Here is a 22,064-nt window from a genome sequence, read left to right as displayed (position 1 = left end):
AGAGTGTGACAATCTTTCATACTCTTCCAAGAAGGTCATATGAAAGCTGGAAATCCTTCCTGGTCTCCATGACATCAATTTATAAAGTAAAGCCAAAAATGAACAGCTGAGAAGTTGAATTCATACAAAGGGCAGCATCAGGCCAAGATATCTGTTTGCTAAAATTCCCAGTAGAGTGGAGCAGAGCTTTCAGAAAAAGCCAAATTCAAAACCAAAGTACTAACTACTAGGGTTACTATAGTCAAGTAAGTTACTGGAACCCAAGGTGGGTTAAACTACATTATTTAAGCAATCAGCTATTAAGTATGTCCTTCCACTTAAAAATCTATGTGACTTCATTCTCCCAACTAATTTTTTTCAGATTTGAAATAGCATATTTTACAGAAAAGCTGAAAAAAATACTTGAGTTTTGCTTTTAAACATGTAGATAAACTTACTATATTGATAAGGCATAACAAACCAACAGCAGCCTCCAGCTTACAAACGTTAAACTCTTATTCATTTAGCAAAGATTTGCTCTATGCAAGCCTGAGCTGGAATACATATTTGCGCACAAAGTAAAAAAACTGGTTAGATTCCCAAGCCACTGACAAAAAGTTAACTCATACAATTGTATTAATATTGCAAACCCTTTTTCTTTTGCACAGCATAATATTTTCTTGTAAATATATGAAAACAAATAGCAGCCAACACTTTCCAGACTCCTAAGGGAAAAGGTATGGCTAGAAGCTCACTGTGGATTCACAGTGGAGTGCTCTGAGGACAGGTGCAATGAGGAAGCAGCCCTGTACTTGAGGCCCTGGGGGACTCTAGTGGTCCTTGAGCTTCCATGAAGAACAGAGCACATCTCTCCTGTTTACAGTGGAGTAACTGTGACATATTTAGGCAGCATAAATGCAAAAGTACTTCAGGAAGTGGGGAGGTGACAGAAGGCAAGACAGCAGGGATAGGAAGGGAGCCTGTCTTGCAGCAATACCAGAGGAAAAGTTAGGTCCTTTGGTCATGCTATGTACAAAGAGGCATATATTCCTCAGAAGCCACTCACTGCCTTTGATGCCAAAGGATAGCACATTTCACACCTAATTAGAAAATCTAACTACTTACGACTTTGTTTTTTTGAAAACTCGTAAGTTTAACAGTAGATAACTATTTTAATAAACTATGGTATCTCCACACAAAATATTCTGCAGACATTTAAAAAATATATATAATTCTATATTTATTAATATAGAAAGATGCTTACAATGTATTCATTCAAAAAGTTTAAAAAATGCCCAGGACATATACCCTGAGAAAACCATAATTCAAAGAGTCATGTACCACAATGTTCACTGCAGCACTATGTACAGTATCCAGGACATGGAAGCAACCTAAGTGTCCATCAACAGATGAATGGATAAAGAAGATGTGGCACATATATATAATGGAATACTCAGCCATAAAAAGAAACAAAATTGAGTTATTTGTAGTGAGGTGGATGGACCTAGAGTCTGTCATACAGAGTAAAGTCAGAAAGAGAAAAACAAATACCGTATGCTAACACATATAGATGGAATCTAAAAAACAAAAAGAAATGGTTCTGATGAACCTAAGGGCAGGACAGGAATAAAGACAGACGTAGAGAATGGAGTTGAGGACACGGGGAGGGGGAAGGGTAAGCTGGGACGAAGTGAGAGAGTAACACTGACATATATACACTGCCAAATGTAAAATAGACAGTGGGAAGCAGCCGCATAGCACAGGGAGATCAGCTCGGTGCTTTGCAACCACCTAGAGGGGTGGGATAGGGAGGGTGGGAGAGAGACGCAAGAGGGAGGGGATATGGGGATATATGTATACATATAGCTGATTCACTTTGTTATACAGCAGAAACTAACACAACACTGTAAGGCAATTATAGTCCAATAAAGATGTTAAAAAAAAAAAAACTCCAGGAAATTCACATCCAAAAAACCTGAATAAACCTTCTTAAAAGTAAATCCACCTAAAAAAGGGACTGCAATATTTCAGTAAGTAGTGGAGAAAAAATTACATTCATGGGATTTTATTGTGTAAGTAAAACTTAAAATTGTATGTCTATCTCACATATAACAAAATTTTGGTTACAACTGTAATTATGTGCTCTTTCAAGGAGTTAATAAAAGATAAATATTGAGAAATTGTTCTGGGGAAAATGTATGATCATTCACTTTGCTTTCATAGAACATTTATAACAAGTGATTTGGGAATAAAAAACTTAATCAAGAGCATGTTCAAATTCTCCACAGGCCACTCTCATTCCTCTGATACTTAAATGATTCCATCATCCTCATCAACTTTCTCATCTTCAGTCACTATAGGGTCTAATTCTGACAGATCCTCTCATTTGTCAATAGCTTTGCAAGTCAATCCACTTCTCAACAGCATATTTATCAACTTCGTGAAATTCTGCATCTTTTGCAAAATTTACAGTTTACTTTATAAAAACAGAAGTTTTATTTTTGGGTGTTTCATTAGTGAGCACCCAACCTGAAAATTACTTTATACCTGATAAAAGAGATAAATCCAGGAGGGATGCTTGAACGGAGACCAATTTAATAATTAATCAGTTGAATGCTGAATTGTATTATGATGGTTTGGCTTCCCTAGACAGCCCAGTCACTATTCAAAAAATGAACAGATGGATATTAAAAACCCATGATTAACCACCTGCCATTTTTATTATCTGTTTTGGTGAGATTTTGCCACTAACGTTTAGAACTTAAAAGCAATACTTAGAAGTAACCAAAAACAGTCTACAAATACACAAAAATACATACACACACAAATGCATACATACACAGACAGAAACAGTATCCACCCACACTAATAAAAAAATAAAAAGAAATTCTCCAAACTACAACCTTCACACACCACATGTGGAGAAAGAATTACCATCTGGTCACGACGGAATAGAACGATGCTACTTGTAGTACCTGGAGAAGATGCGGATGCCAGCTGATGTTTACACTGAGCTTTCTGAGAAGAGAGCATTGCAGAGCCCACATAAAGAGCTTGAGTCTGCAGCACTGTTGTCACCCTGCAGTTAAGTGGATTTGAAAGGCTAGAACCATAGGTCCATAAAACAGAAAAGAACTTGAATAACTGGAAAACATCTTCTAGATGTACCTAAATTAAAAACAAAACACAGTGAAGTTTAATTTTTACTCACATAAGCTGGTTCCAAATCCTCTTTCCACTAGTGTACAGTTACAGAAAACAATTTATTGCAACGTTTTGCTTTGTCTAGTCACTTAAAATTATTCTCTGCTTGGTACTTTAACCGACTGGGAAGGGTGTGAAAGAATTCAGACGACTCACCATAATTTTGCACTTGAACACATTTAACAACCATGGAAAGGATGAGGTTGCCAAGCAGAAAACCAAGACAAAAGTGATGTCGGGAAGCCTCACTAAGAACGTACTGTGAGGGTGGAGTGAGCAGTGTCAACTGTGTCAAATGCTGTCGAGAGGGCAAGTAAGACAAGAGCAAAGAACTGACCACAGGGCGTGGCAGCACAGAGGTCACAGTGCCGTGATGAAACCTCTTCACTGAGCGACTGCATATCCTAAATCACCTCTCTGAACTGCAGTTTCTCGCTGGTAATGACAGTAGTCAACCGAACATATCTGGCCATTGTGATTACTGAACACCTGAGCAGGCCTAACACATGAGGAGGCCGGCAGCAATGTCAGTGTCCGTCCAACCTACCGACGGGTGTCGTGAATCAGCACTGCTTTACAGGGTCTGATCCATCACCACACGCTCGTCACTGTCTAAAAGTCTACTTTCATGTTCATTAAAAACTGTCATAACTCAAAGAATCTACAACATCTTCTTCAAGGGGAGAGTCTGCCTGAAAAAGGTGAGCTAGTACCTTCATGAAAAGTTTCATCAGAACCCGAAAATGGATGGTGTCAGCACCGCTGAGAACCATCTCGAAGAGCCCAATGAGCAAGCACAAGTAGTCTCTGCTGTCTTCTTTCAGCTGTTCAGGATTCCACCAGGTATCATCTACGGGGATGTGAAGAGAAGGAGAAATGGTGCATAAACTTATGCGAATACACCGCTGGGAACTTCTCGTTCAAGACAAAGAACAAGTTGTGGAATCAATAACTCAGTTTTCCACAGTATCACATTCAAAAGATTCAGAGCTTGTCCTACCTTTAGGAAAAGATTTAGGAGCCTTTAGTGCATGAATAAAATTTTTCAGTGAAAACACGAGTAAAACTGAGTCCTCCACAGCAATCCTCCGGGCAGTCTTGAGCTGTTCTACATAATGTGCCCACAGCTCCAATGGTATCCCTCTGTCCATCATCAGCTCAAAATTCCATTCTGAGGGGATCTCCTGAAATGTTAAATGAAGCAAAAATAGCACAAGTTTAAAGGGGTTCTGAACATGGGTTATACAGATGGACTGCAATGGCTATATGAATGGGTAATTTGCAAAATCTTGTCTATATGTGTATGTGGGTGGGGAGAGGAATAATACTTTTAATCAGATTTTTAAAGAGATCTAACCATCACTATTCACAAGACACAAATAAGTTCATCATGGCTTCATTTTATCTATGTTTTCTTAAAACATCATCCCTAAAAACAAATGTTATTCATGTAATTTATCCTTGTCAAATAAAGGGTAGGCACGTTTCTAAACAGAAAAATAAGGTACTGGATTTCCAAGAGACCCTTAAAGGCACTTTTCTCATTTCATACTTTTACTGCTTATCTGAAGAAGGTACATGGTCAAATCCCCAAACTTGCAGATGATTCTAAACAAGAAGCAAAATGTTAAGGTGTTTAGATATTACACTACAAGTGCCAAAAGGAAGCATGAGAAATGGTGCAGGAAAACAACAAACGAGACTCCATATAGGTGAGCGCAGAATAATAACTTGGTGGTAAAATAACCCAAAGCCTGACTTTTTTTTTTTTTTTTTTCTGTACGCGGGCCTCCCACTGTTGTGGCCTCTCCCACTGCGGAGCACAGTCTCCAGACGCACAGGCTCTGCGGCCATGGCTCACGGGCCCAGCTGTTCTGAGGCACGTGGGATCTTCCCGGACCGGGGCACGAACCCATGTCCCCTGCATCGGCAGGCGGACTCTCAACCACTGCGCCACCAGGGAAGCCCAAAGCCTGACTTTTAAGATGATGTCTCTAGTGAGGGATTTCATTGGCTCAAAGTGCTGCTACCGTGGAAAAGATGCTCGGGTCTCTCAGAAAGGGCATAAAATATAAAACCACCTGTTATCTATGTGTGTATAAAACATTCGATTTGTCCACACTTTACCACTGAGAACAAATACAGTCCAGGTCACCACACTTTCAAAAAAACAAAAAAAGAAGTTAATAAGGGCTCATCTGGGTATGTGGGTGTGTATGTATGTATTTATTTGCCGTGCTACGTGGCTTGCAGGATCTTAGTTCCCCGACCAGAGATCAAACCTGGGCCCTGGCAGTAAGAGTGCCGAGTCCTAACCACTGGACTGCCAGGGAATTCCCTGGGTTACTTTTTAAAATATGAAGATTCAGTCTCTTAAAGTTTACATAAATTTAGCTATAATGGCTATAACCAGAACTTATAAAATCCTGAGAGTGTAAGTGAACGTCAAAAAGATGGGATCTGTTGAGCATCTCCTACAACAAGGAACCCTCTGAAGTCTGGAGAACAAATAAAAACAAGACACTATTAAATACAAGACACTATTCTATGGCAGATATTAAAAGAAATAATCTATAACCCCAAGGTGTGGTATTTCGTAAAAATATCAACAACTGAAACATGTTCCTTAGTAAGACTGTCCAAGACAACAGTACGCTGGCAAAATCCAAATTGAAATAATACAAAAGATCTATTCTAGTAAACAACAGAATGAAACAATACTTTATTCAAGCACTAATATATCTAGTGAATTCCTCACCACTAGACGTAGTTAAGTATAGCTTGGATACTTACCCAATGAAGATGATACAGGGGAGAGTCAACTATCAGACACAAACACCACAAACGTGAAATTCCATGATTCAATTAAATTTCTTGCAAAGGAAGACAGCACCTAATCCACTATCTACTGCTACCCAAGGCTGAGTCACATTTCACCCCTAGAATCCAAAGACTCAGCATCTCAGCCCCCGATTTTCAGTTCTGCTGTGATTAACAGGCCAGGCAGTCACTTTTCTAACATTCAACTTTCCAGAGTTTGCACTCCTTACCACTGTAGTAATGACACTTTCGAGCTTCTTTATTTTTTTCTGCAACAAACTGAAGACTCTTGTCGCAAATGGAAAATGAGTTTCTTTTAAAGACGAACAGCAGGAGACAAGTACAGCCATGATCACGTGAAAAGTCACTTTCTGCTTCAGGCTAAAGGACTCCTTTTCTCCAACACTTATTAAATCCTCCACCTTGAAAAATAGACAGACTCCGTGAATGGTAGCTCTTGGTTTGCATAAAAACAATTTTTTCAACCTCTGCCTATCTAGGTATCGTGTATTTCATACTTAGAGTGAGATGATAAATAAAACCTTAAAAAAAGTAGTAAGCACTGATTTCTGGGTAACCATAAAAATAAATAATTTCAGAAATTATAACGAACACCACTGCACTTGCCAACTGGATGTTTTTATGCCTTTAAAAGATTTACTAAGGCAAAAGAAAATTTCTCCTCTTTTAGATATTTTGCTATTTTAACAAAAAATATGACTTTAATATTTTAAATGAGAGGAAAAAAGGTTAAAAAGTAGACATTATATTCCTACTGGTCCAATACACAACCAGGATGAAATAAATTACATAAAATGTTAAGGATTTCAAACAATCTGCAAAATATACTAAACGCTATGTTTTTAAAACAAAACAAAGTACTCAAGAATGGAAAAGTTATTTTAAAAAAAGAAGAAGAAGAATCTAGTACAGCAAACACTGAGAATCCAATAAGATTGTGAGACGGAAACCCAGGGGGTTGACTTCGACAACATACCTACCATCTTTAACATTGAAGAGGGATCCCCTGAATTTATATTGTCAGCCAGCAACTCAATCATCTTCTGACTTGCTACACCAATTAGTTCTCTTGACTTTGTGCTTTTAATCACATTTTCAAGAGCTGTTTAAAAAAAAAAAAGGAATTGAACACCAGAGGGCCCTTATGTTACTAACACTCACCTAAATATCATGTCAAGTAAAGAATTTAGGCAAAAGTTTTACAATTTTCCTACGAAGTTTTGCTTTTTGTTTTTCTTTTCATAAAATTACGAATTCTTCAGTGGGTCAGTGTCCTTTTCACTGTATACTTTCCATATTAGCAATAATTTTAAAATATCTTGCTGGCATGTAACACAGTGAACAATTTCAAATAACAATCACTGCCAATTTTTAATTATGGTTATCTTTTTTTAAAGTGTCACCTGTTCACTTTTTCTAAAAAACAACTGAATTTCTTACCTTCTTTCCAGCCTCTTAATAAAGGATGCAGAGAGCAAATTCCTGATTTTGATAAATATATAGCCATTTTCATCTCAGCAGATTCCAAATCATCATTGTTGATGACCATAAATGGCAGCAGGTGCACCACCACCTGATTCGACAACTGATCATTTTCACTCAGTATCTCTGCTTTAATTAGTATGTCTGCTGCTATCTCAAGCACACTGTACCTAAAAGATACATAAACACATTTGGTTGAGACACATTAGAGACTTCAGTTCAGCAAAAAATCGTTACATTTTTCCAGCTCAACTGACACCATCCTGGTCTCTTTACCAAACACATTACAGAAACATCAAGATATCACTTAAAATCCATGCTAACAAAGGAGTTATTTGGGACATTAATTTTAAACCAACTCTGTCAAATCTTTCTTTTTGAGAAATCATTAGGTTAACTATAACATAAAACATCACACTATACATCTCAACTCCACTAGAAATCAGAGATTCACTCATAAGTTCAAAAAATATCTGAACACATACTATATGCTAAGAACTAAATAGGACACAAAAACCTGTAAGACATGCTCTCATCCTCTAAGGAGCTTAGTCACTTTTTCATGCAAAAAGCTTAGGTGCCAAAAATGAAATAACAAAAGCTCATCAAAACATTACAGAAGGTATCATGTGATTCTGAGCTTATTTTTACTTAATATATTTGTAATTGTTTTAATTATAAAGTATAATATATTATCCTTGTAAAATAGAAATACATTATATGAAGTAAAAAATTAAAGCTCCTTCCCATCCTACTTCCCAGATCTCAGTATTATATCATACACTATACACTTCTTTTTCCATTTTATTAAGAAAAATTTCAAACATAGAGAATATTACAACAAATCTATACAAACCCAAATAAATGTGAACTTGATATAAGAATTTCAGGCACTTCCCTGGTGGCACAGTGGTTAAGAATCCACCTGCCAATGCAGGGGACACGGGTTCAGTCCCTGGTCCGGGAAGATCCCACATGCCATGAAGCAACTAAGCCCGTGTGCCATAGCTACTGAGCCTGCGCTCTAGAGCCCGTGAGCCACAACAAGTGAGTCTGTGCGCCCAAGCCCGTGCTCCGCAACAAAACAAGCCACCGCAATGAGAAGCCCACTCGCCACAACTAGAGAAAGCCTGTGCCCATCAACGAAGACCCAACGCAGGCAAATATAAATAAATAAATAAATAAGCATATTAAAAAGAATTTCATTATTTATTTGTATGAGGAGATACAAATACATACCATCCCTTATTTTTTGAAAGTTCTGCTCTTTGAAAGAGATTCAGGAGATTTGAAACTGTGACTTCTGAACTAAACTGTTGTTTGAAAATCTAGAGAGAAAAAAATACCCATAAGTAAATTTTTGCTTGCTTCAAATATGGTGCTTGTTAAACGAACTTTAAAAAATTATGAATTATAAAGAATTTCTCTCCCAAGGATTCCAGTATAATTTAAAAGTTCTATGAGAGCAATTTCGCAAAAGTGCCAATCAGGATCCAATTTCCCAGGATCCCTACATGTTTACTACTGGTAAAAATTCACAAAGCACTTTTCCTTTTTAAAAGAACTTCCAAATATATAAAGTTGTATAATCTAATTACTCCCATGTGCTTTCCCCAACCAGGCTTAAGTCTGTGCTCTCAACAGAACAAATTTCCAGTGAAAGAATAATTTCCAAATATGCTGCTGCCTAGAGCAGAGATTCATGTGAGAAGGGTAAGTAAAAATTTACAAATAAAACATGCACATCAATGAACAACAAATTCACTCACCTCAAATGCACTTATAGCTGACAAGACAACATCTATGCTATCATCACCTAATCGGGTTAAAATAGCTTCTTTAATGAAAGACTCATCGATACTCTCCTGAGCAATAGAAAAAAATATTATTTTAGTTGTTGCTAAAACCTCTGAAGACTTTACATTAGAAAGAAAGTATGGTTTTGTGAAAAGCACTCCAGAATTCCAGTTAAGGAACACAGGTTCTGCTGCCCCGGATGCGAATTCAAAACTAAGCACACTTGCGTTGAACTAGGCAAACTCTAGAAGTCCTTTTTAGATGAATAATTGTTTGGTACAAACTCTTCCCAGTTTCCATTGAAAATATAATAAGATGTGCAATTAAAATACAATTTTTGCATTAAAGAGTTCATCTTGTTAAAATGAGAACCTCGATTTTGGGAGAGCACAAACTAAAGAACCAGAATGTCTAAGTTTAAATCCCAGTTCCACCACTTACTAGCTGTGCGACCTTGAGCAAGTTACTTAACCTTCCTCATTATTCTCATCTATAAAGTAGGGCTAATAATAATACCTACCTCAAAGGGTTGTTACAGGATCAAATAATACATATCAATACTTAAAACAGTGCTTTAGACATAGTAAGCAGTGTTAAAAGTTAGCTTTTAATTTTCAAGGTTTTTACAAGGATGATGACACGTGCTGATGACAGTGCAGTCTGCCCCCAAAAGTTCATATTTTTCTTTTAAGTAACAAAAGAAAATAAAGCATAAGATCATTCACAATAACAGAAAAATAAGACTGCTAACCAAACTGAATATATCTCTACCTGTAGGTGGTGAAAAGAAAGAAAAAAAGTAAATAATCCCACAGAAAATAATTTATGACAGAACGTTGGGGGACAAAAAGTAAAATCCCTAAAATTCATAAAACTGAAGTCAAAATTTAATGCCAAATGCCAAAATTTTCTCAAAAGCTAACAAGTAGCCAAACAGCTCAATCTGGAATTCGAGAACAGAACAGAACCTATGTCCAGACATTAACAGAGAAGGGAAAAGGAAATCAAAGCATGCAAAGACAGACATTAACTGCAATTACAATACTAAAGCCTGTAAGCTGAATGTATACACTGCCCTTCACTGAAAAAACTAACAAATCCAGAGGAGGACAGGGTAGGATGGGATTAAGAGTAAAAGCAGGAAGGATAAGAATGGCTTCAAGAATATTAGGAGATTCCAGGAATCTCGCTTTTTATTCTAGGCACTGAAATCTTCCTATTACAACAAAGAACAGTAGTCACTGAGTTTAATTATCCAACAAATCAATGAGACAAACCTACCAGCAATTTATGAAAGAAACATAATTTGTACCAGATCAGAAATGAATCAAGCCAAGCAATATTTTTCAAATTTGAATACATCTACCATTTAAAAAATTAAGTATAACTCTTTAAAAATATAAGAGAACAAAAATATTTTTAAAATATTTTAAAAATTACCAATTGAAAAGTAAAAAAACTAAAAAAAAAACAGTAAAATTTAAAATTAAATAAACTTAACGTGGTAATTATGATTAGCTGAAATTAAATTCTACTTGTAATATGAATCTGGTTTTAATGGCCATGACACAATTTTAGAGTTCAGTGTGTTTATACTACTATGTGCTATGGAGAAACTAAACTCTGGTAGCATTTTTCTCTAGTCTAGAAATTTTCCAAATATGCAAACGGTAGTACATGAGATGATTTTAGATATTAACAGATGAACATTCTTATTTCAAACTGTATTACCTACAGTAAAATATACATACAATTAGCACTTCAAACGCATGATTTAAAAGCTATGAAATAGATGAAGAGGATAAACAAGTATAAACTACTAGGTATAAATTAAGTTATAAGGATATAATGCATAGCACAGGGAATATAGTCAAAATTTTGTATTTACTTTGTATGAAGTATATAATCTATAAAAATATTGAATTACTATGTTGTACACTTGAAATATAATATTGTAAATCAACCATAACTCAATTTTAAAAAAAGCTATGTGAAAAAATGAGTCCATTTAAAAGAAACTGAAGAAAAATTAAAAAAAATAATAACATCAGTGGTCAGCTAATACAGCAAAAAATTTGCTTGAATGACTAAAGTTTGGAAAATACTGCTCTACTTGAATCACTGCAAAGTCTTTGTAAAATATCATTTTGTTATAAAGGCTTTATTTACAAATTAAGTCAGCTTCTGTACTTACTATCAGGAGCCACCAGAATTTTAAAGCCAAATGCAACTGGCAGGTACCGAAATCAGGAACAGGGCTCCAAAAGCTATCATTCTGATGTCCCCAAACATGCTCACGTTAAACTTAAGACTATCAAAGTCAAATTTCAAAACTAACAAATTCTCAGATAATTTATGACCTTCTGTAAATTAATCTATAAATCCCAGGTTGAAAAACTCTCAACTAAAGCTAACCTAATCATCTGCAACGTGGAAACATACAGGTTAAAATGGTGGCTTCTGGCATGTATGGTCCTAACTAAATCTTTGTCCAATGAATGCCCATATTCTTTATTAGGCTTAGCTCTATAATTAAACAGTATTGATTCTAGGTGGTACTTCAATTTCTTATTCTAGAATTACACTGCTCATCATAAGGGTAAAAACATCACAAATGAAGGCTATCTGACACAAACCTTTGATGTTGTCATGACATTTTTCAGATGATTAATGGCCAGAAGTCTCACAGGAGCAAGTGGATGATTCAGACTGAGCATCAAGGAGGTATCAGAATCTGCTAAAAACTACAGGATTCAGCACAATTACCACATGATCTCGTCATTCAATCTGAGCAGCACATGATCAAGAAGAACCAGAGAAAACCACCCCGAGTTGCCCAACTTATTCAGTAACAACCATCTAATTTCAGAAACCAAAAAGTACACTAAACTTAAAGTAAAAAGTAAAGCAAAATCTTTGTCTCCAGAACATAGTATGAGTAACAGCAGATAAAAATTTGTTTTGTGAATGTTGTGATTTCATGTATACTTGTGTCTACATGTAGGTTTAAATTAGTGAAGTAATTCTATGAAGTAATTTTGTATTCTTTACGTATATCTGATTCCAAGGTAAAAAGCACCTAAGATAAATCACTGTATTAGCGCCTAAATGAAAATATAAATCAAAAACACTGATCACTGAAGAGAATGCAATTCATCTAAATGATGTAACAGTGACACTCAAATTAGTGACAACTTTATGTATTGATAATTAGACTATGAAGGAAGTCTATAAACATGGTTTTGGAAATGAAATACCATTAAAGATGAAAGTCTAATTATGGAAGAGAAAAACCCAAACAATCATATTTCTCTTCCTAACATTTATTTTCAAGGCTAATTATAAGAACTACTTAAATTTCTAACTTCTAGTATAAAGACTTAGGGCGAATCACCAGAAAATTTCTGAAGTTCTAACATAATCATGAAACAAAATCCACTTCCCTTTTCCTAATCCATGACTTAAAGAGCCACACGTGGCTGGTGGGTTCTGCACTGGAAAGATAAGGGTACAGGAGAAAGATAAGGAACACTAGAAACCTACGCCAGGCCATCTTTTGGTGATTGCTGATGAGCATCATATACAAAATTTCCAAACAACGCTTTCCAGAAATAAGTATCAGGTTCACAGTTATCTAAAGATTACTGTACCCTTCTCCAATTATTTAATTCCTGCCTCAAGAGTCTTACTTCAGCTAACGAGGCAAACTGTATAAAATCTTCTCTATGAAACTTCCCAACAGAAGCGAAGGAGCAAGTCTCCTTCCGGAGCTCTTCAACTAACCACACAAATACCCATGAGTGTCATAATCCCCCTGGAAAACAAGTTACCTGATACTTTCCACCACTTGCAGAAAGAGAGATAAATTGGTGAAAAAGCTCCTGTTTTTTTAGGTCTGTAATTTCCTTTAGGCGTTCCTCTAATACGGCATCTAATGCTTTGGGATATCTGGGATGAAATTAAAGAGTTAGTTTATTATTCTTAACAAAGGTATTAACCACACACACCATACATGTATAAAAGAAAAAATATAATTTTTTAAATTACTGAGATTGAGACTTAATTTTTTGACAAATGGAATACGTAAAACCAAATGATATTGATCAAGTGTTACTATGACTCTTTCAACAACAAAAAGTCTATCTAAAAAAAATTATACTCTTCATAGTCCCCACACAACCCCTATTTTCCCTTATATTTCAAATATATTTAAATCCTATAATTGTCCCTTCCTGAAAAGTAGAAAAGGAGAACAGTATCTTTACAATTCATTCACTATATTGTGACTTGTGAATCATCTCTTTATAAAACAAGAGGTACACATTAAGAAGGGCACAAACACACACACAACTCACCTGCTTTCTACAAGTCTGATAAGTGGAAGAAACTGCTCATTAAGCAAAGATACTTTATTAGAATCGATTTCTTCCTGTGAGCTATATGAAATATACTCCTCAAAAAGAAGGCTGCAGAACAAATAACGCAGACATGAGAGTTACTATTTATTGAATACCTACTACGTTCTAGGTGCTTTAGAAATATTCTCTCTGTCAGACATCTACAAGATAGAAATTAGACTCATTTTACAGATACAAAAACTCAGACTAAGAAGTCTTATAATTTGCCTGAGGTCAAACAAGAACAGCAACAAGAGGCAATACTGAGTGAGCCCTACTCAGCCATAAAAAGTAGAGCAGGTTTTCCACCCCTGTCTGAGTCCAGAGCCAAGCTCTCAACAGTACTTTGCATATTTAACCTCACTGAATTCACAAGCCAACTATGGGAGCAAGAGACACAAATGACACGCCCAACAGATAGGTACCTGCCCAACGATACACAACGGCAAACGGAGATCCACGCAGCCTGACTGTCAGAACTTACTATTCTACTAGCTGGAGGTAATAAGATTTAAACCTATATCCGACCACCATGACTACATTCTTTTCAATGCATCGAGTTGCCCTTCAAATAAGAAAAGAAAACGGGAGGCTGAACTATCTTTACTTCATGCCAACACGCAATATTAAGTTTCTAATTGATATTTACTGATTACCAACTGTGATGTATTGTTTCAGGCATTTTGGTCCACTTAGTACTAGGAAATTTTAAACCACCACAAATTACATGTAGTATAACCCAAATTTAGTTTCACTATTAACTTTCCATGACCACATATAAGCACTAAAGACAAACAAGAGAAATTACATCTTCTGTTGCCGCAATTATTGGACTAAGTACTTATAATTAGATGAAATGGCATGGACAAAGCAAGAAATACATTATAAAGGGATACTGGAAAACTGTTAGCCAACCCTCAAAAGTATACTAAGCCACAAAAATACAAATCAAAAGCACGTCAAAAGTAACAAGCTGCTTGGGCTTCCCTGGTGGCACAGTGGTTGAGAGTCCGCCTGCCGATGCAGGGGACACGGGTTCGTGCCCCAGTCCGGGAAGATCCCACATGCCACGGAGCGGCTGGGCCCGTGAGCCATGGCCGCTGAGCCTGCGCGTCCGGAGCCTGTGCTCCGCAGCGGGAGAGGCCACAACAGTGAGAGGCCCACATAACCGTGCGCAAAAAAAAAAAAAAAAAAGAAACAGCTTACCTACCCAACAAATGGTCTAAGTTGTTCTTCAGGTATATATTTGTAAGTATGGCTTCTAAGAGTCTCCTATAGATTTGACCATCCATCTCTTCAGTTTCTTCGCGTCCGGAGCCTGTGCTCCGCGACGGGAGAGGCCACAACAGTGAGAGGCCTGTGTACTGCAAAAAAAAAAAAAAAAAAAAAAAAAAGTAACAGCTTACCTAGCCAACAAATGGTCTAAGTTGTTCTTCAGGTATATATTTGTAAGTATGGCTTCTAAGAGTCTCCTATAGATTTGACCATCCATCTCTTCAGTTTCTTCTCCTTAGCATATACAACAAATTAAAATTGATTGGGGAAAACTTTTTCCACATGTGTATGCTATTAAGTTTTTTTACAGCAGAAAATCTTTCTACAGGAATAACTTTAAAACATATATATGACATCCAGCTTTTTACCTATTTTCAAAAGTGTACTTCACCTGTTTAGTCATTTATATCTTTTCAAACCACTTTTGTATACATTACCCTCATTTAACCTTTACCTGAAATTCTCTATATGTTTTAAAAACAAGTACTATCCATTGTAAAGCAATTATACTCCAATGAAGATGTAAAAATAAATATTCTATAAATAAAAATTTATTTATTTATAATAAATGTTTATATTTTTACTTTAATATTTATATTTATTATAAATAATTTATAATAAATATTATAATAAATTAATATTTATAAATATATTTATTTATAATAAACAAATAAAAATTCATTCTCGTGAATGAAACAGAAGTCCAAAGAATATAGTCTTTCCCCAGGCCACACTACAAGCAGTGAAGTTGGGATCTGAATCTACATCTCAATAAACTATCCTGAATACAGGCTAAACTTCATCTCAAAGCCTCCTTACCGAACCAAGAGCTGTCATCTTCCATTCCACATTTACGAATGAACGTGAGCCCTGGCTTCATTACTCATCACCATCAGAACAGGAAAAGTACACTTTCATTCATGCTAGTCATGTTTCTGAAACTCACGTTTAAACTGAGATGGAGTTAAGCAAATCTTATTTTCCAATAAATGGATATAACTTTAGAAATGACTTTCTCAGTATGTCTTTCTTAGTCCAGTAGCAACAGGACCAAGTATTTCTTCCTTGTCTTTCTATATTTATTGAAGGGTGAAAAACGTATAACGCAAATAATCACCTTCTACTTATCTTTTGGGCTTTTTTTTTAATTTGGATTTTCATGCATGAGATTTTCTTGATCTTTTATTTTCAATGACTCAAGGGAGAAAAACTGTTTTGGCAACTGGATATTTATTGTAAATGAATCACTAAAGTTCATTAAATACCTAAATGAGAAGGGAAAGTTTTACTGAGTAGTGTTTTGTTTTAAAATAATTCCAGTCTTTTTCATAGAGACTGTGTGAGAACACATATTAAAAAAAAACAAAACACTGAGCATATTACTCATTTAACAAGGATTTCCTTTAAACCCGCTCCCCACCTCAAATGTTTCTCTGTTCATAAAAATAGACACATTACACAAAATCAATTAGCAGAAACTCTAAATATCTTAAAGATATTAACAAGGATGTGGTTCCTATTTTAAGAGAATCGCATCTGAGAAAGGAAGTTTCTGGACACAGCATGTAAAACCACATACCTGTAACATGATTAACAATGGAGACAACCAGATGGGGAAGCATGTAACGCAGAAGAGGACTGATGTCGTATGTTTCAGAAATCCCGTGAAGTAGTGTAACAAGATCAGGAACAGTACATAAGTGAGGAAATGGCCTTTGAAGAAGCAAGACATAAGATGTTGACTTCGCAAGTTAGACAATGAATGGCAATTTTTTAAAATAGTGTAAAATTTATCTTATGAAAAAAACTATTCAAAATAACTTCATTCACTTGTAATTATTATCATTGCCAATTCAATTATACGTACTTTTTCCCCAGGCTCTCTGGCTTCTGTCTCTGCAGGAGCACTATCAAGCACCCCAATCCATCCTTGATCAGAGAGGGAATTCTGGTCAGTGTTTTGATGATCTGTGAAGCCAAGGAATTGACGAAGGTATCTTCCATGGTCACTTTCACCGAAATCTGACATATTATCATGTACGTTGCAGCTCTGTAATCTGGTAAAGATGATTTCAATCCCTAAATATATTTTAAAATATAAGGAAAAAACGACAAACTGTGTTATTTTATCCTACTTAAAATGTTACTTTACTTTGACAAATTGGAAACGTCATAAATTAGAGATTAATACAACCTAACACACACTGAGAGTCAACACTCCTCGGAAGTGAAAAATCAAGATGTTGGCCCCTTTTCCTGAGGGGACATGGAAATGAGACAAGTCTCTTGAATGACAGAAGGGATCTCAGAAGGTCTCCCAACTCAAACCTCCACAACACATCCTAAGAGGAGCCAAGGAGTCTTCTTTTATATGAAAACATCCACCTGTGTAAGGGAGACTTCAATCAGGAACAAAACAGTGCCTAATTAAAGACAATAATTTTGGGACACTGGTGGGAAGCAAAGCAGTTCCTCCATCAGGAGTCTGGGATGGTGGGAGGCAATGAGGCACTTGGGGAGAAGAAATGCTGAGAAGCAGAAGTCAATGCAAACGGAATGGTAAGAGAGCCTCTGCCCTGAAGAGATTTTCCAATCCATTCTCTTTCCGCTGAGGTAACATGACTGCTAAGAAAACAGATCTGGGAGAAGATGGCAGGGCCAAACAGCCAACATTCATCCCTAAGGAGCCCTAAGATCCCACTCTGGTAAGTTTTTAAGAAGTCATATTTTTTACCTATAAATTAAATCTCATTAACCACCTGAAATAAATTGTCAATGTAAAAACACTGATGTCTACGTGAAATTTTCAAAAGCAAGAAAATTCCTTCAGGTACAAAATAATCTACTTTACACATGAGCAGGGCCAACCTTTTGAACATATGGGAACAGCTTGGCGACTATATTGTCGGATAAGTCCTTGGCGGTCACCAGAGCAGACACGATGGTAGAAGCATAGAAAGTTAAGAGCACCCTCAACTGAGCTGAGCTCCCAGGATACTCAGCAAAAACCTGGAAAAAAAACACAAACCACACACAGTTTTAAGAGTGAAAGGCCAATCAGATGAAAGTATAAAAATATTTACAGCTCTCCTCAACTACTTCAGGCTGACACTTTAATTTTACCATATGTAACATTACATAAACACATCTACTAGTTCAATTAAATATGACAAGAATGAACAACCTTCCTGACATTTTTAGACCGTGTCTTTGTTTAAACAGTCACTGTAAATAGAATTCGGCAAGGAAGAGAACAATTTATTTTTGTAGAAAAACAGCTTTGCTGATGAAAGACTGATCACTGCTCCTGCTCCAAAACAGCAGATCCTTTAAAAAAAGGGCACTTCTTCAAAGTCCCACCGTTACTAGGGAAGGCCTTCATTTGTTTTCTTTATGAAGAGGAAGCAACCTTCTAATGGAATTATACGTTCATGAAACAATTTACTACTCACCTTCACAGATTTTGTCACCAGACTACAAATGAAATCCATGAATCCAAGATCTTTGTAGCAGTGGGTAACCAAAGTTCCTTTAGCTAAGGGCACTCCAGATTGCTATTACAGACAGAAAGAACCAGCTATTACTTAGGACATTCATCAACTCATCATTATTTTTCAAGTACCTACCAAAGTAACAGCTTCAAACTGCTGCAGTTCATAAATACAAAATATAGTCTTTCCTTATCGCTGTTGGTAAAGATGAAATTAACACATAAAATTGTGCAAACTTTAGAAATTCAAGAGAGGGCCAAGCAATGAGTGTGGATGTACTCAGTGAAAAATGCTTACTTATCACGTGTTGCATTTTGGTATGTATTTATCTAAATCTGGATTCTCTAGATTCTTAGTAACTCTACTGGTTAAATTTGGTTTTTGAGCCAATGTGCTATGGTTCTGTCACTGCTTCACAATAACACTAGTAATAGAAACAGAGAGGAACACGGTCAACTTATACTGCTCTTCCCACTGCCTAGCACTGTGCATGGCATGTATTAGTGCTCAATAAATTTTGAATAAATCAATGAAAAAATAATTTGAAGTGAACTTTAATAGGTAAGGGGGGTTTGGATACCTGAAACAAGTGTGCCTAGAGAACAGCAGGGTCTGTGTGTAGACTAGGGGAAAAATAATTTTGATGTTATTAGCAGAGTGAACATCGAGCAGTTAGATTAAGAAGCTTTATTTTAGGTTGGCCTTCTCTTCTTGAACATTCTTTAAGTTCAAGTGCTTTACATTCAAACACTTAAATTTTTCTTCTAATTAAAACTTCCCATTCCCTTTCTTTTTACTAATTCTGACCATGGACCTCCTGCATCACCCATCAAGTTAACTCATTCCACAGGCCCAGCCAGTTAACCTACTTTCATCCCCATTTGCCCTCCTGCTGGCCTGAATCGCCATGCTCAACATTCAGTAAAATTCTTGCTAACAACATACATCTACTTTCCTCTACTATAGATGCAAACAAAGTGATAATGGCAAGTCAGTTGTTTTACTACAAAATCATGCTATCTGATCTCAGCTAGAGCTATCCTGTAAGACAACCATCCTATTATTCATCTGTAAATTAATTTTCTAGCATCTTCTTCACAACTTTAATAATTTCTGAAGTCCTTCAAGTTATCCTTATCCCTTTAATTTCTGTAAGTATTTTATGCATTTCTTCACCTCTAACTTGTTTTAAGCTTCTCAGTTCCAAAATTTAAAATGCCAGACAGCATGGTATAGTGGAAAGACAAGCTTTATAATCAGATCTGGATTCAAATCCCAACTCTGCCACTTTAGAGTCACATGAACTTTAGCAAGTAACTTAATTCTCTGAACCTGTCTTCATCTGTAAAAATAGAATTTTGTGAGAATCCAAGATAATAAAATATAAATTGCCTATCCTGATATCAGGTACTAAATGAAAGCCAGCTATTATTCATAACAGTTTCAACTGGAAGTTAGGAAATAAAAGTGATGGAGGTAATACTTGGTCTACTCTCAGGAGCACCAAAGACTTAATTTTTTCCAAATTATACCTTTAATGAAGGTTTGCAATGATTATAGATATGTGTCATTCAACAATCATACCTTAATTGGCAATAACCAGAACCACTTGTGCTTTGAATTATTAATTTTTAGAAGCTGTATAACCCGCACAAATATTCTTGTCTCGTGGTATGGGAGAACACAGGCAATGAGGCTATCCTGATTATAAAGATGGATATGGAACCTGGGGGAAAAAAAGCAAACAATTCTAACTGACACAAAACTTACAAGCGTGTATTTCCTTACGTGTCCAAATGGTGTATCAATGAGCTAAACCCACTTAAAGCAACCATACAACTATAAGCAAGGTAAAGCACACTTAAAAGCATAGGCATGAAAGTACTCAACAGGGTTTGCCAATTCTCATGCAGTAGCATTTTAAAATATTCACTATCAAAATTGACATCCATTCACTGTCTCTCAAATTTTTAAAAAATCCATTATTACATTAACGTGACTTTGGGATCATTGCAGTCAAACCAACAGAAAACCAAACTGGTCAAGTAGGCAGCAACACTCAGCTTCTCTCCATGCTCCAAAGTTCACCTACCACAGATTAGTTTCCTCACCTCACCTAACTATCATAATCCTAAAACCAGAAGACTAATTATAAAGAAAATCATATTATCTTCTCTGAATAAAACAAAAAGATCAAATTACAACCATATTTAATTTGTCCATGAACTTTACAAAACTTGGTATTGGTCATGCCACCCTAATAACGTAAAACAGATTTATTAATTCTGTCAGATCCATTACATACTGTCTAGCCTTTAAGATCTAGCTCAAATGCATTCTTTTTCAAGATGCCTTTCTTAATTCTCCCAGCCAAGTGATCCCTCTTACATCTGTCTAAACTCTCCTATCCTTTCACCTGTACCTTTCTTACAGCACCACACCCCTTGCCTTTTATTAGTTCCATAATATGGCTTTAGTACTAGCCAAGACATCACTTTCTCCATGAAGCTTTCCTCAACTACTTCAGGCAGCACCACATGCCCCAAACTTTGTATACACCCTTATTGTGGCATTTCTTTCAAAACAGTAAGAAAGGGCAGCCTATTCATCCTTGTATTGAACTTAATGTTTGCTAAATAAATAAGTTACCTGAATAAATAAATGCAAAACCAAACTCAAAAAGTACTCCTTACAGTAACGATCTATTTGGGGTAAATTAAATGCTAGAAGACAGAGGGAAATAGTACAGGCTTTTTTTTTGGTCTGATGAATCTAATGATACGATAATGAGAAGACCCAGGTTACACTTATGTTTTCTCAATGATTCACTGGCTTCCCTTACCCCCATGCCTCTAATTAATGAAGTGGAAGCCTTCCTACTTTTAAAGCATACATAGAAGAAAAAATTAAAATGTGTCAACTATGATGTAATACCAATGTAATACAAATAAATGAGAAAATAAATTGAATCAACTTACTGAGACAATTTCCAAAGATCAGACCTTGGAAACAAAATTTGCATCTCTGCTTACCAGTCATGTGACTCAGCCAACTTAACTCTTCTACACCTGTCTTCTCAACTGTAAAATGGGGATAAGAGAAGCATCTCCCCACAGGCATGTCGTGAGCACTGAGATAATGCACACAAAGTGCTTACCACAAGGCCTGGTGTACAAATGTTCAATACATATTACCTATTATTGTTTTTCTTAAGTTATGGTATTTTAGAGAATACTCTTACCCTGTTCCCAAACTATTTTTTTTGTTATTTTGGAAAAGTTTAATAACACCCTTTGCCCCAAATATGCAGTAACAATTTGTAATGGCAAACTGACACAAGCCCCTCAGAACTAATGAGGCTAGACTATTTATTTAAGATCTTCAGTAGTTCGACTTCTCAGTATCAACAGAAATGAGTTCAACAGTAGAAGGGCATGCTTACCTCACCCAATACAAACTGTGTTAATCTCTTAATACACCTGATTTTTCAACCTTAAACTTTAAATTTAAAAAGATCAATGTCATTAGCCCATAATTATTTCCGTAATTCCATTTGCTACCTGTGGATCAACCACTCCAGACACTTCTGTGCCGGCTT

The 22,064-nt window shown here is 36.1% G+C and overlaps 1 protein-coding gene across 1 annotated transcript in view; it reads right to left on the bottom strand.

Annotated features, from left to right (window-relative positions):
* The window catches only part of HEATR1 (HEAT repeat containing 1), a 47,804-nt gene that overhangs the window by 24,802 nt on the left and 938 nt on the right, over nucleotides 1–22,064 (bottom strand). The window contains exons 3-20 of the mRNA XM_007452955.1: nucleotides 22,027–22,064; nucleotides 20,051–20,192; nucleotides 18,428–18,529; nucleotides 17,844–17,984; nucleotides 16,843–17,054; nucleotides 16,555–16,688; nucleotides 15,107–15,209; nucleotides 13,659–13,769; nucleotides 13,134–13,251; nucleotides 11,940–12,047; nucleotides 9,276–9,371; nucleotides 8,746–8,834; nucleotides 7,465–7,676; nucleotides 7,005–7,126; nucleotides 6,234–6,425; nucleotides 4,184–4,367; nucleotides 3,897–4,033; nucleotides 2,955–3,147 (exon numbers count right to left, since the gene is read on the bottom strand). The exon at nucleotides 22,027–22,064 is cut by the window's right edge and continues 1 nt beyond it. Of these exons, the coding sequence (XP_007453017.1) occupies nucleotides 2,955–3,147; nucleotides 3,897–4,033; nucleotides 4,184–4,367; nucleotides 6,234–6,425; nucleotides 7,005–7,126; nucleotides 7,465–7,676; nucleotides 8,746–8,834; nucleotides 9,276–9,371; nucleotides 11,940–12,047; nucleotides 13,134–13,251; nucleotides 13,659–13,769; nucleotides 15,107–15,209; nucleotides 16,555–16,688; nucleotides 16,843–17,054; nucleotides 17,844–17,984; nucleotides 18,428–18,529; nucleotides 20,051–20,192; nucleotides 22,027–22,064 (2,434 nt within the window). The remainder of the gene's footprint in view (nucleotides 1–2,954; nucleotides 3,148–3,896; nucleotides 4,034–4,183; nucleotides 4,368–6,233; nucleotides 6,426–7,004; nucleotides 7,127–7,464; nucleotides 7,677–8,745; nucleotides 8,835–9,275; nucleotides 9,372–11,939; nucleotides 12,048–13,133; nucleotides 13,252–13,658; nucleotides 13,770–15,106; nucleotides 15,210–16,554; nucleotides 16,689–16,842; nucleotides 17,055–17,843; nucleotides 17,985–18,427; nucleotides 18,530–20,050; nucleotides 20,193–22,026) is intronic.

The sequence above is a fragment of the Lipotes vexillifer genome, unplaced genomic scaffold, assembly GCF_000442215.2.
Source record: "Lipotes vexillifer unplaced genomic scaffold, Lipotes_vexillifer_v1.1 scaffold1088, whole genome shotgun sequence".
NCBI lineage: Eukaryota > Metazoa > Chordata > Mammalia > Artiodactyla > Lipotidae > Lipotes > Lipotes vexillifer.
The sequence above is the reverse complement of the archived record's forward strand: the minus strand, read 5'-3'. Positions and strand labels throughout refer to the sequence as shown.